The sequence below is a fragment of the Salvelinus alpinus genome, chromosome 27, assembly GCF_045679555.1.
Source record: "Salvelinus alpinus chromosome 27, SLU_Salpinus.1, whole genome shotgun sequence".
NCBI classification, from domain to species: Eukaryota; Metazoa; Chordata; class Actinopteri; order Salmoniformes; family Salmonidae; genus Salvelinus; species Salvelinus alpinus.
Genome location: NC_092112.1, coordinates 30,115,523 through 30,130,289, shown reverse-complemented (window position 1 = coordinate 30,130,289; position 14,767 = coordinate 30,115,523). Strand labels below are relative to the sequence as shown.

The window sequence follows — 14,767 nt, the reverse complement described above, 5'->3', positions numbered from 1 at the left end:
TCATATCGAAACCTAATGCTCCACAGAGGGCTAGAGTGGCTATTCTTAGCCCCTACAGGCCAACTTCATCCAAAATAGAGCAATTTTACCCCCTTTACTTTTCATTTCAGGAGCAGTGACAGGTTAGATGATGAAAGTAGTTACAGGGAGGTGGTCTGTAAGAAGAAGCACATCTTGTTGTTTTCATTACTCACTTGAATTTCTTGGCACATTTGGCCTCTCTTATGTAATCACATTCCAGCGCCAGCTCTCTGCTCATCACCTCAATCAAATGTTCAGGGAAGAGACCTGCACGAGATTTAAACAGAGGGAGAGAAAGGGAGGGAGAGGGTGAGCAGAAGAGAGAGGGGTTGATTATAATTTCTCTTTCACGCAGAGGCTCAGTGGAAGCCCTGACTGATGGGAACTAGTCACCCTACCGAGGATGATGATGTCTCTCAATGATGGTCTCTCTCTGCTGTCTGTGACACTGCATGTGTGTGAGCAGGATCGGAACAGGATAATAGTGTTTGCTTATAGGGAGGGGAGGGAGGCTGGAAAATTCCCATTATTGTACGTAATGTGAGCCATGTCATACATGTGATTGGACTATGTCATGCCATGTCAGTTGTGTATAGTATGAGCCCATAAATAACCAATTCAATCCCTCCAGGGGTCGTCACCTTCAGGCAGCGCATTGCTCATGGTGAGGAGGGTCATCAGGTTGTTGACGTCACTGTCGATGCTCTTAGCCACTCCGGGGTACTGCATGGGACAAACAGAGCAGGAGAAACAGCATGATAAAACAACCATGTTTACCAGTTTGACATAAACCTGCCCTGACGTGAAAACAAAACACTGCCATGATATTGTATATGGGACATGCTAATGGAGCACTTAGCTCTCTTGTCTATATACAATTTGAGATAAACCTATACAGTTTATAACAACAAACATGCTTTTCATGCTGTAGGTCTTTTGACTGGTGAACATGTGGGAAGAGCTTACTCTAATACAATTTAGATAAACAATACTGAGTTGACACGTAAGATTCCCATGTGCTTAAAAAGTTTTAAAAAACTAAAAAAAGACTTGTTTGATTTCTTCTTGAAAAGACGAGCACTGCCTTCAATGCAGCCATGAGAACAGCAGAAAAGCAATCAGATTGCAGAGCCAATGCTGGTGGTCACTGCTGACATTCAACATCGGTCATCTCTACACTGTGGACTTCTACAATGTGACGATGCACGATACCTTTAATGAGGTTGTAAAAAGCCTATACTGTGTGTGTTAATATGAACTTGTACTATTACCAGGGGACTTTTTAGGAGGGTGCAACGCTACATTTCTATCTGAACGTTCTGTATTGTTTCTAAAAGATAGTCTGTGATATAGAGTAGGGAATCATGTCCGCTCAGCTCTATTCCTTACACTTCTATCTGTAACTCCAGAATAAGCAGCAGCAGGTTTCTCTATCTCACCTGGATCTTCATGGCCACCTCCTTGCCGTCCTTCATCTTAGCCAGATGGACCTGTCCGATGGAGGCTGCAGCAAACGGACGTTCCTCAAACGACTCCAGCTTGTCCCTCCAGTTAGGGCCCAGGTCATTGTTGATAGACTTCTGCAGGGACAGGAACACAACCACACATACACTGTTGAGGGAGCATTGGTTTGTCTGTCACAGAGATGGGCGTCAGTCTCAGTTATGGACCCTCATTAAAAGACTGGGGTTCAACAGATCTGATCGTAATCTGTTTTTCTCTTTTCTTACTGACTGACTAATGATTCAGAGAGCTGCATGATACTCATTTGTTTTCTAGTACCTCTTTCTAGCAAGAGGCTAAAGGACTAGTGAGGAGGGAACTTAAGAGCAGGTTATTAAAGGTGAAACCTTACTGTCATCTGTTTGATGGGCATGAAGTCTGCACTCTGTCTCACGCGCTCAAAGATCTTGGCCAGCTGGGGGTTGATGAAAGCATCATCTGAAGGAGAAGGACAAAACAGAGAGATGAAAGTGTCAGACTGACATACAACAGTCAGGAAAAAACATGAGACAAGCCATATTGTTCCCGTCTGTCAACCTGTTCATTACACTATGCACCAATACAGGAAAGGAAATCACAGGTCTTAATCGCAGTATCCTGTTCAGTTCAACCAACACATTGAGTAATAAATGAACAGGTCTATAAATCATCTTTAAACCCTTGGTGCCTCTGGGCCTTATCACAGTAAACAGTTCAATCACAGAGATTATCACAAGTCCTCGCCAGTGTTCACTAAACGTCTCTGGGAGGCCAACACATTTGGCACAGCAACAATCTTCACATAGCTTTAGCTGGAAGTGCCTTAAAACAGTCCCTCAGATGTATTATAGCAACAACGATGACTTTGCATGTTAACCAAAACAACGTGGTGGGAGCTGGGCTGCAGAGCATTGTGGGAAAGATCTATAACCGGGTCACCATTCCGACAACAAGTGGAAAAAGGCAGCGGAGGAGAATGGCATCAAACACAGATTAAATAGAACCCAAACCACAGTGGTCAGAGGGGACCTGAGGTCTTTGCTTTCTGATACTAATAGGGTAGATATTCCTGCCAGACCCGGCTGATTGTGAGTGAGGGCGACTTTAGTATTTAGTTAAGCAGAACACTCACCTATTCTCTGAATCACATCTGTCGGCCTGTTTTCTGACATGAGAATTACTTCTCTCATTTAAGCGTCGGCTGCACTTAATAAATGGAGGGATCAACTGAAGTAATGGTGATTTTCCCTTTCTCTTACTGTAAATTACAGTGATTATCGTCATGTATGTTTATCCTAACTTGGATGAGGACTGCTGAACAGACACATTTTTCTGTTATGATTAGACAGCCATTGATATGCAACAACCTTCCTAGAATACCAAGCCAGTTTGAAAACCAGTTTTATCTCAAATCATTCAACACGTTTTAGAACAAAAGGACATTAGCCTAGACACTATCAGTTTACATAAGGAAATATCAGAGGCCGGGCACTTCAAACTCGAAGGTCGCAGCTCTGACATAGTTGGTGGCTTATTTTTAGCCCTGGCAATGCCTTGGCTGTTGCTGTCCATCAATAGTAAATTTGGTACGTGTCACACAACTGACATGGGAATGGTGGGAGAATACCATTTAAAATGTTTTATTTTTTATTTAACCTTTATTTAACTAGGCAAGTCAATTAAGAACAAATTCTTATTTACAATGACGTCCTAGGAACAGTGGGTTAACTGCCTTGTTCAGGGGCAGAACGACAGATTTTTACCTCCTCAGCTTGGGGATTCGATCCAGCAACCTTTTGGTTACTGACCCAACGCTAACCACTAGTCTACCTGCTGCCCCCATTGCCCTGTGCATTGAGTTGCATTAATCTTATGCTGGGTCTGTGACACTGTTTACCAGCTAGCTGGAGCAGTTAGAAACCCTTTCTCCCCTATATCCTACACATTACAATGCTCAGGATTTGTGACACCATCACCATGGTGACCATGCAGACCTATAGGCAGGCTTGGCTGGGTAGCAACTACTCAAATTAGGGGCTTGAGGGGTAAGCTTCCCTCTAAAGCTGTACCTGCTTGCCAAACTTAGAGCACTAATCTGACTCAGCGCCAGGCAGCGCTATGAGAGGTAACCGCTTTGCGTGCCAACACTCAGAAGGGCGGGCAAGGCTGTGTGCAGGGGGCAATCTATTTTTAAAATCAGAACCCCACTCACATTCCCAAAAACAAACAACCAGCCCAGATAGACAAGCAGACAAGTTGGCAAGCTAGGAGGCCAGTAAAAAGTCAATGTCAAGGGCAACACAGCAGGTTCCAGCCAGGCTAAAATAAGTGTTGTGTGTTGTTGTGATCTGACCGGAGGTGTGGTGAACTGAGAGATGCATGAATAGATAGATGCCAGTGAGGTGGGAGAGGCCAGAAATAACTCTGATCTACAGAGGCTGGAGGGAGGCCCAGTAGAGGTTATGAAGATGACTCATGAGTGCCGTGACACTAGGGTTAAGGGTCATGAAGCCTGCCACGCTGCAGCACAGTAGACACAGCTGAAGAGGGCAGTAAACAGAGGGAACGGCCCAGACACAAATAAAACACACAGGATCAAGGATTGCCAGTAGTCACCTTGAATGCTGAGCATCTGGCCCAGTTTGAGTGCGGCTCCGCGGACCTTGCACAGCGTCCTGACGATCCGTTCTGCGTTAGCCTCTGATAGGAACGGACTGGAGTCCAGAACGGCCTTCTTGTCAGCTGAGGGGAGAAATAACAATCAGCTCTATGCTAAACTCCGAGGTTGGCGTGGAAAATGAAGTTGTAGTGATTATCCTGGTGAGACGCAAACTAATGTTGAATCTCATGGGTTTTGTGGATAGATAGTGCAGGTCTGGCTTAAGGGAGATAATGCTTTCATAAATAGCATCTAACGGCAACACTATTTACTCAAACCAGTGGTGATTCCTGACTGAGGAGAAGGCCTAATGCGGTGAGAGAAGTGTCACTTCCACGCTATTGATAGTCTCTGAAGACATGGTAGAGAACACCAGCGCTCTCCTCACACCCTGTCCAGAGCACCCCATTCCCATCGATCAGAGAGACAACTAAAACGTGTTTACTAGAAGACTGCTGAGACGTGAATGTTTGTTTAGTCCATATTCTGTTATTGTATCAGCTTATACGATGTAACATATTAATTATAGAAAACGGGGCATTTTCATAAACCAACTGACTTGATTAAAAGCAGGCTAAAAAAATCTCTTTGCGTCCTAGGCAATGTTTTGTGTAGCGGAACCAGTCTGTCTGGTTTGAAGCCCCCAGATGCCCTCAAGCAGGGAGAGAGGGGCACGCCTGCCAGGCAGCCCAGGTGGAGTGAGGGGGAGAATGTGTGTCAGTGGGCCACACTGACATCAACAGCAGGAGCAGGGCGTATTAAGGCTTTATGAGCAGGAGATTAAAAAAAAAGAAAAAAAAGGACTAAGCTCAGGCACACTGCTGCTACTCTGTCTGCTGCTACTCTGTCTGCTGCTACTCTGTCTGCTGCTACTCTGTCTGCTGCTACTCTGTCTGCTGCTACTCTGTCTGCTGCTACTCTGTCTGCTGCTACTCTGTCTGCTGCTACTCTGTCTGCTGCTACTCTGTCTGCTGCTACTCTGTTTCCCCACATTAGATCAAGATTTTATTTTCTTATGCGCTCTGATGACAAACTATACTCTACCACTACATACTCACGCTGTATTGTGCAGAAATGGTGCTAATTTTAGAATGAATGTGCGCTTGAATACCATCTATGATTTATCAAGTTTGATTTATCAATCTTGATCATTTCTGATAACTTCTTGGATTAAAGGTTGATCTCAATTCAAAGCCCTAGATTCAATGTACTGTCCCTCTTCCTGGGTATTAAAGGAGACAATGAGCACAGTTACATGCACACAATAATATGACTATTGTTGATAGACTAATATAATAGTATGTTTAAAATGTTTAAATGCTTTGCAAGAAGAACGATTTCCCTAATAATCATCTTTACATGGACACATCTGAAATCAGGCTACCTGACAAGACTTTTGATATATGTAGAAAATTGCCAATCATGTGATTTTTTTTGGGCGAAGCCTATTTGATTTGGAGTTTGGACATATAAAGTTTGCATGGGGAAAACTATTGATGCGTACTTTTGTGCGAGTGAAGAGGGAGGCAGGCGCTGCCGGTGCTGGCACAGGCGCAGATCAAATACACCACTGGAACGCCGATTAAGTGCGTCCTAATAATTCAAAAGAAAACAAGGGGTTGTAATCGGCGTACGCTTACTTCGATTTTGACCTTCGGCCGATTTTAAGATAGTCCTATAAACACCTTACTCTGCTTATTGCAGTCTGCCTACCGCCATAATAAGTTTAATATCAAGTTATTAGTGTACATGTAAATACACTCAATGAGTACGTTTACATGCACAGTAATAATTCACTATTAAACTGAGTATAGCGGTAGGCAGACTATGCAATAGTCATATAAACACCTTACTCTGCTTATCTTAAAATCGGCGGAAGGTCAAAATCAAAGTAAGCGTACGCCGATTAAAACCCCTGGTTTTCTGAGCAATCTTTCAAATGATTAGGACGTGTAAACACCCTAGTCGGCGTTTCAGCGGTGGATTTGATCTGCGCATGTGCCCGCACCAGCGAGCCCCCCTCTAACGTGAGGAGATCAGAACAACAGAATGTATGCCTTTTAGAAGTCGGTTTCACATATACATTGAACTCAGAATCAAACAAGCTTCCAAAAAATAAAATGGTCGCAGTGGTAGAACGTTTATGTTGATTGGTGATTTTCTGCCTTTATCATAGTACCATCAGGTAGTCGGATTTCAGATGTGTCCATGTAAAACAGGATTATTAGGGAAATCATTCTTCTTGCAAAGCATTATATTAATCTGATTATCCACAATAACCGTACTAATTGGCTCTGTGAATGGCTCTATAATGTCCATCTCCCCTGCACTAGATTAGACTGCTAAACCACCACCACTTATTTTTTGTAAGAGCTAAGACCACACTCACCAACTGAGCCCAACTACAGTAGAGTCTAAGTACTATAGCCTAGTGTGTTCAACTACAATGAATTATGATGGGAATTATAGGTATAGGTGACATCATATTCATGCCCCCGTCCAATGCATGCAAATGAAATAGGTTACAATGTAACTCTTAGATGAATTAAATCATGTTAGACATGTCAAAGGGGCATTGCCTGCATGTTACTGCTGGGTAAGTGTCTAGTACGTGAGTGTGCATGCTTGTACACGTAATGTGAAACATAAGACTGTTTCCAGTTACCATAGAAATCAGTTTATGTTAAACAGTTACCGTTTTCCTCACTTGGCCTCATACTCTTCTTTGCTACCTCAGCCAGCGCTCCAAAGCCCAGCCCTACAGCAAGACCTGTAGACACAACCCACAGTGTTAACAATCACACAACATCCCATCCTGACATAACATGATGTTAAGATCTGGGTCATTCAGTAGGGTACAATGTACGGGACGTTCAGAATCCGAAGGACATAAAACAATAAAGGAAAGACGGATATTGATTTTGAGACACGGCATTCATTTCCGATTCTTTTTCGAAGATTTCTCGCAAAAACAAGAGTATCTGTGAAATGTCAATGGAACACTGAGCGTATACCAAGCTTTTAACATGCATGTCAGCTCGTTTCATGCGACGACCACAAAATGTACAATCCTCAAAAGTTGTCACAAGAAACTTGCTCAGCTATGTCAAAAGAGCCCGGTGCTTATTATTGGCTGTATTAGGTTAATTAGGTTACAAAATCTGACTTTTAGGACATAATGTTAATGATATGTTAGAGAAAGACCCCACTGAACGATTCAGAACATTTACATATCATGTCTTGGTAAAATGTATTTAATAACATAAGGAAGTAAAATTTCATCACCAAAGCGCATTTTCGGCCACTCTGGGCAGAGTGAGTAGACAACCTCCTATATGTTATTTCTGTCTACAACGTTCAGATGATTGTGCCCTCCTTAAGGCAAACCAGCCTTTGATATGTACATTTTCTTATTTTCCATATTGTACAGGTACACCTATAAATTGCTTCCCACAGCCTTTTGCTTCCCCATGATACATCAGTCAGGTCAAATCAGTTCCTGGTAGCTCATGGGACATTCACTTATGCCACTCTAGTCTATTTAAGACACTGATGGAGTTCAGTTCAGACTTTCAGTTACATACAGATGTTATCTTAAGAAATTAACAGAAGTTTAGTATAAATAAACATGTAGAAGGTATTTTTGGTGTCAGTGATTATTTGACCCTTTAAAAAATAAAAAATAAGTCATCTATTAAATAAATCACCCCTTTTCCTCTTTGGATAGCACATCTAAAATCAAATCACAACAGCTAACTAACAGTGAAATGCTTACTTACGGGCCCCTTCCCAACAATGCAGAGAGAAAGAAAATAGAGAAGTAATAGAAAAGTAATAACACGTAATAATAAAAGTAATAATGAATACACAATGAGAAATGGTAACTTGGCTATAAGCAGTGGGTACCAGTACCGAGTCCATGAACAAACATAAAATCCCTTTGCGATTCATTCTGGTATCGTTCTCTACTTCCTAGTCAATAAGCAAGTAGGAATGTGAGCACAGAAAAAGAATGTGTCACTGTACTGAGAATATGGTGGGCATCCATATCTACAGCACAGAATGAAGATCACAGCTCACTGGCTCATTCCATGGCATTTAAATGTTAATCAATAGTGCTGAGTTCAGAACACTTTATACCACAACCCACATGGCACAGAAACAGAAACAAGTTTGGGCACGGTTCAGCCTTCCTACACTACACTAGTATGTTATATAACTCCACCGTGACGTAATACTCTCCATAAGAAATCACTGCGCACAAACCACCTGAGGACTCCCCTGAAATGCTGTTAAGTTAAATGTGGTCAACGAACGTGCACCATTTGAACCAGTGACCTTTGATAGATATCCAAAACAAGTCCAGTCTTGTCCCCTTCAGCCAGCCGTACCTCTGCTCCCAAACACCACTGTGTGTAATCTTGTCAATGATTGAGTAGCACTTCCTACACTGGAGAGATCCCTAAGGGTTGTTGACAGGACACAATTGATAGGTGCATATATATATGCTAATCAAATCTGGCTTCAGATCATTTTTACTCTGAAATATGTTCACTAACGTTACGTTGTCCTCTAAATAAATCGAAGCAACACATTCAGAAAGCTTCACCATGATATTAGGATATCTTGTTTACACCCATAGACCCCCTCAGGATTGCTCCTTTCTTGGTAAACTGCATCCAATCATAGCTCAACTTCCTGAGCAGCAGCTGACTAAGTCCTTCTATCAGTCAAGTCAAAGAACCCTGCAGAAGTTCAAAGGGGTGACACTGAGTTGCGCCATCAGCTCCTGACACTGTCATACCTCAAAGCTGCAGGCTCACCCTGATCACCTTACAGAAATAGATCCCCCTGGTCACCTTACAGAAATAGAGAGTTTTGTTTATGGTGAAAAATAGATGGCTTGTTTAGGACATGACAATAACAGCGGGGCCTGGGGGTTCATAAAAAGACAACTGGTCAGACAACTTCTGAACATCCTGCTAACTTCAGTGGTAAGACTATAATCTCTCCATGGAAGCATCCATGTGTGGTGTTTCCTGAAGCATCATGAGTACCTGTCAAAAGGAACTGAAACTCAGAGAGCATGGTGTTAATTTATGTATCCATAATCCAACCCACAATAACAACCAGGAAACCTGCATGGCTTGGTGTTCTCTCACATTGGTTCACCGACTAACAGACATCAGGAACTGGATAGCCTGTCAGCAACTATCTCAACGTGTGACCAGTTGATGGTCAGTCCTCGGGGGACAGTATAGCACTTTTCCCCTGGAGGAGCGGGCCCTGGGCTTGGTTGCCAGCCTACCAGGTATCCCCCTGGGCCATGATGGGGAGGGAGAGCAGACCAATAAGGCTCCAGAGTGCTGGACTGACAGGTGTCCGTCTATTGAGACCCACATCACTCAAATGCCCCCAAACCCGGCAACCCTGATTTCCAGCTGAATGATTGAGTGATCCGTCAGCAGATCCCTCTCCGAGACCCGCCCCACCCCCCAACCTCCCATGATGCTTGTGGTAGTGCGGTGCCCTGACAGATAGAGAATGCCGGAGCTGGTCCTGTAATGTATACAGAAGGTGTCAGGGCCATGTATGGACCCAGAGGTGCACCTAAGTGGCTTTCCTCTCACTTGTGTATCGGCTCGCTGCGTGGATCTGATAACCTCCCAAACAGCCACAAAATGTGCAGCATGCTGGCAAAGAGATGGATGACCTAGGCCGGGGCAGGCCAGGGCCGGCTGTCAGTCCAGATCCCAGAGATCAGCTGTACCCAGGCCAGGATATCAGCTAGAGACGCTGCTCACATTAATCCCGCTACCTCCCTTTATCATAACATGAGCTCTGACTCATTCAGCCTGACTCATTCAGCCTCTGCTGCCTATATCTGTAGTGTTCTGTTCTCCTCCTATTCAGTCACACGCCAAGGTGATGTGGTGAGACGCTCAGATATCATAGTCCTTACATGAAAGACAGCTCGTTGCGTCACATCTACAGCTGTAGTAGATGGAATACTGTACACACAACACAGTATATATTTATACTCCGGACTCCGACATTGCTCGTCCTAATATTTCTATATTTCTTAATCCCATTCTTTTACTTTTGAATTTGTGTGTATTGTTGTGTACTGTTAGATATTACTGCACTGTTGGAGCTAGGAACACAATAATTGTACTACATCCGCAATACCATCTGCTAAATGTGTATGTGACCAATACAATGTGATCTTCTCAACACCATATCAATACATCCATCCATCTACAGGTAGCCAAATAAAACGGCATTTGATGACATATAACACTGCTAAAACCATGAAAATAAATATCATTCACACTGAGAAAAAAATAGGAGCTTAAAGCTAGTGTAGTACAGGTCAGATTGATAACAGTAAAGGTGTCTCTCTGAAGAGGCAGAAGCTGACTGGCACTAGCAGACTAGTTAAGAACTCCCTAGTAGCTAATCTGCAGTCTGCTTTGCAGGCCTATTACTCGTCAAAGTGCAGATTAACCTCCAGGCCTCAATCTGTCCCTTTGGCTGTCAAGGGAAGAGGACAGGTCTCAGAGGAGAACCCACTAACAACCCTAAACCACAACTTATACATTACAGGATCATGCACAGAGCATCTAGAACTCGACACAAATTGCACAGAATGGGATTGATTGACACCAACATCTGTTCGCACCGTAGTCACAACACTCTAGACAACTAACCTTCACATCACCTAGCTCTGTCCAGCCACCCTAGAAGTCTGGAAAGAAACAATACAAACTATCTACCCTCTTGGGTCACCGCATTCAAATCTCCCCGTCCCTCTGCCTTCTTGGAGAGCTCTCATCATCGACCATCCCCCCTTTATGACGTAAGAGGGTTCAAAAATACATGCTCTAATTGTAAACATTGACACTGGTTACAGCAACGATGGTCACTAAACGTTTTTGGGTAGGAGAGAAGGTTTGGCATGTGTTGATCAGTTGTACAATACTTTTCCTTTAATGTGATGTTTGGATGAAATGAAAAGGGGGATAAAAGGTGAGCTCAAGCAAGAAACAAAGATGAAATAAAGCACTATCTGTCATTATGCCGATGTCACCAAATCAATATTCCCAAGTTACGAGGATCAAGTTCTTAACACTCACAGCAATGTAGTCAACAGCAACATGTTACTGATCCAATAAAATGTTCAGTACCTTCCCCTCCTAAAAATACAACATAATACACTTGACATTTGTAAGAGCACAGTAGAAACCAAAATAATGTGAAGCCTTACCTCCAAAATTGGCCAGTCTCCCTAACCGTGTCACGGGTACCTTTCTCTCTCGTGCCCTCTCACTGAGCTAAAACAGAGAGAACAACACAATGGTAGACAAGATACACACTCAGCACATCTCGGAGTCACAGTTAACAGTGAGATGAGGTGTAGATGTACCATTTGTTTGTGTGGTTTCTCGTTCCTCTTGGCCTCCCTGGCCTTCTCCATGTCCTCGGCCGTGAGGCCCCCAACCCCCGAGCTGTCCTGGTGATAGGAGCGGTAGGAGCTATAGGATCGGTAGGAACGGATCTGTCCTGAGAACTGGCTGCTGGGGTCCTTGTAGCCATCAAAGAGCTTGGATTTTACTGAGACCTGGCCATTGTATGTCCCGCTGGTCGCTCCGTCTGCGCTCTCTGTCCCCTCCGACGAGAAGCCCCCCTCATCCCGGAACCCTGACCCCACGTGTTCCCCACTGTCCATGTTGCTTCCTTCTGCTCCAGAGAAGTCATACTTGCTGTCCATGTCTGCTGGGAAGTCATCAGACGCACTCTGCTGCTGCTGCCCACCAAACTCCTTGAACAGATACACAGAAGTGAAAGAGGTCAATGAGGAGCTTGGTGTGGTTTCACTGGTATGGATAGGGCCAGAGTTTTTCTTGACCATGTTTCCTGACCAGGAAAAACTCAGCCCGAGATATCTTCAGGTCATCTGGTAAAAATAAATACATTTATAAATCTGATCTCAAGTCAAACTGGATTTACATCCCAGCATGCTTTGCGGGGGCTTAGTTCTCCATTGTACTACTCCGATCAAATAACTCAGCCATGATAATATTCCAAAACTCTATGAATCAACCTTTTGTTGTGCTTACTCTAAATTAGATTAGGCACAAAGGAAGGATAGGAAGCTATTTGACACTGAAGCTCTGTCATCCATTTTAGATCTGGCTACTGGAGGTGTTGTCTGACAATGAAAAATACAGAATCTTTGTAACAATCATGGTTGTCCTCTACCCCCATTCATCTCCTGCTGTGCCCACCTGCATCTTCTGCATGGCTACTCCCATGCTCTGGGCCATGGCCTGGGCTCCTCCATTACGCAGGGTGTTGGCCTGAGTCTCCATGATGGCCTGGCTCAGCTTGGTCAAGCCACGCATCACCAACATCATGTCGCCTGCCATGATGGTCTCCCTCACACCTAGAACAGAGACGTGGAAAGATTACATAAAAGGGGGTTACATAAAGTCGACAGTATGTACATACATACAACAGTCTGAGGCTAGATGTACTGAAAGTAGTCGTGCTGAAAGTCTTCTTGTATAATCTAAAGACAAACCTTCATAACAGTAAATGTCAATTCAATAGTGAATATAACAGCGTGACCAAGGGAAAGGAGATGAATCATACTGGTGGAATAAAAATCGTATACGGTCACCAATGGCCTATTGGAGGATGTGAAAGTCACACCACTACAGGCCATTGGCTGAGGTTTAAGTCTCACATGCTAATAGCCAGCTATCAGGTCAGCACTGCTGTCAGTCAACAACTAGAGAGTGCCTGGTCGGGCAGGCAGCAAAACACAGCTGTTATCAACGCTCATCACAGCCAAGACAACCTCGCAAAGGTTAAACATGTTTTCACTCAAGGGGACAAACCTTTAGGTAACGACTTCCAACGCCAGGGCTACACCGGGAATAACAGGTGTTACGTTACAACAAACACGAGCATGTTTCAGCTTCACAGTAAGATTATCTGGAAGGAAACAGGAAGGCTTCGCATGTAAAGTACCCTTGCCTGGCTCTCAGTGCCGGACCTTATTATTCATTATTTTGAGATATATTGTAGAGTCATACCCGCAAGTATCTTCCAGCAGTGAGTGAAATAGAGAAAGGCCACTGAAAAGTGTAATATCTGCCCTTTTCAAATCTCATTGCTGTAAATTACATAAATCTCATTGCTGTAAATTACATAACTGGGCTGGCCTTAAAGGTCAGATGCAGCAATCTATCTCAATATCATTTCTGGGTAACAATTAAGTATCTTAACTTTCTGTGATTGAAAATCAATTAAAATGAAGAGGGAAAAAATTGCTTCTTAGTGTAACATGGTTGGTTGTTTCTCCACTTGACACTGCAGAAATAAGTATTCAATGTATTGGTTGGTTGAAGTTACATACAGTGCATTCGGAAAGTATTCAGCCACTTTCACTTTTTCCACATTTTGTTACATTATAGCCATATTTTAAAATGGATTAAAAAAAAATAACAATTCCCAATCTACAATACCCCAGAATGAAAAAGCAAAAACAGGGTGATAAACATTTTTGCAAATGTAGAAAAAATAAATAAAACCTAATTTACATAACTATTCAGACCCTTTGCTATGAAGCTCGAAAGAGCTCAGGTGCATCCTGTTTCCATTGATCATCCTTGAGATGTTTCTACAACTTGATTGGCGTCCACTTGTGGTAAATTAAATTGATTGGACATGATTTGGAAAGGCACACAGCTGTCTACATAAGGCCCCACAGTTGACAGTGCATGTCAATGCAAAAACCAAGCCATGAGGTCGAAGGAATTTTCCGTAGCGCTCAGAGACAGGATTGTGTCGAGGCACAGATCTGGGGAAGGGTACAAACATTTCTTTGCAGTATTGAAGGTACAAGAACACAGTGACCTCCATCATTCTTAAATGGAAGAAGTTTGGAACCACCAAGACTCTTTCTAGAGCTGGCAGCCCAGCCAAACTGAGCAATCGAGAGAGAAGGGCCTTGGTCAGGGACGTGACAATGATCACACTGACAAGAGTTCCAGTTCCTCTGTGGAGATGGGAGAACCTTCCAGAAGGACAACCATCTCTGCAGCACTCCACCAATCAGGCCTTTATGGTAGAGTGGCCAGACGGAAGCCACTCCTCAGAAAAAAGCATGACCAAAAAGGACTCTCATACCATGAGAAACAAGATTCTCTAGTCTGATTAAAACAAGCTTAAACTCTTTGGCCTGAATGCCAAGCGTCATGTCTGGAGGAAACCAGTCACTGCTCATCACCTGGCCAATACCATCCCTACAGTGAAGCATGGTGGTGGCAGCATCATGCTGTGGGGATGTTTTTCAGCAGCAGGGACTGGGAGACTAGTCATGGTCGAGGGAAAGATGAACGGCGCAAAGTACAGAGAGATCCTTGATGAAAACCTGCTCCAGAGCACTCAGTATCTCAGACTGGCTCACCTTCCAACAGGACAACGACCCTAAGCATACAGCCAAGACAACGCAGGAGTGGCTTCGGGACAAGTCTCTGAATGTCCTTGAGTGGCCCAGCCAGAGCCCGGACTTGAACCTGATTGAACATCTCTGGA

General features: G+C 43.6%; 1 protein-coding gene across 3 annotated transcripts in view; it reads right to left on the bottom strand.

Moving 5' to 3' along the window:
* The window catches only part of coq8aa (coenzyme Q8A, genome duplicate a), a 28,804-nt gene that overhangs the window by 3,333 nt on the left and 10,704 nt on the right, over nt 1-14,767 (bottom strand). For 2 of the 3 annotated variants that reach the window (XM_071370191.1, XM_071370192.1), the window contains exons 2-10: nt 12,451-12,608; nt 11,589-11,984; nt 11,430-11,496; nt 6,858-6,932; nt 4,120-4,245; nt 1,877-1,962; nt 1,461-1,601; nt 663-744; nt 195-288 (exon numbers count right to left, since the gene is read on the bottom strand). In XM_071370191.1, the coding sequence (XP_071226292.1) occupies nt 195-288; nt 663-744; nt 1,461-1,601; nt 1,877-1,962; nt 4,120-4,245; nt 6,858-6,932; nt 11,430-11,496; nt 11,589-11,984; nt 12,451-12,591 (1,208 nt within the window). In that variant the 5' untranslated portion in view covers nt 12,592-12,608. The remainder of the gene's footprint in view (nt 1-194; nt 289-662; nt 745-1,460; nt 1,602-1,876; nt 1,963-4,119; nt 4,246-6,857; nt 6,933-11,429; nt 11,497-11,588; nt 11,985-12,450; nt 12,609-14,767) is intronic. The other variant, XM_071370193.1, reaches the window with a different exon arrangement.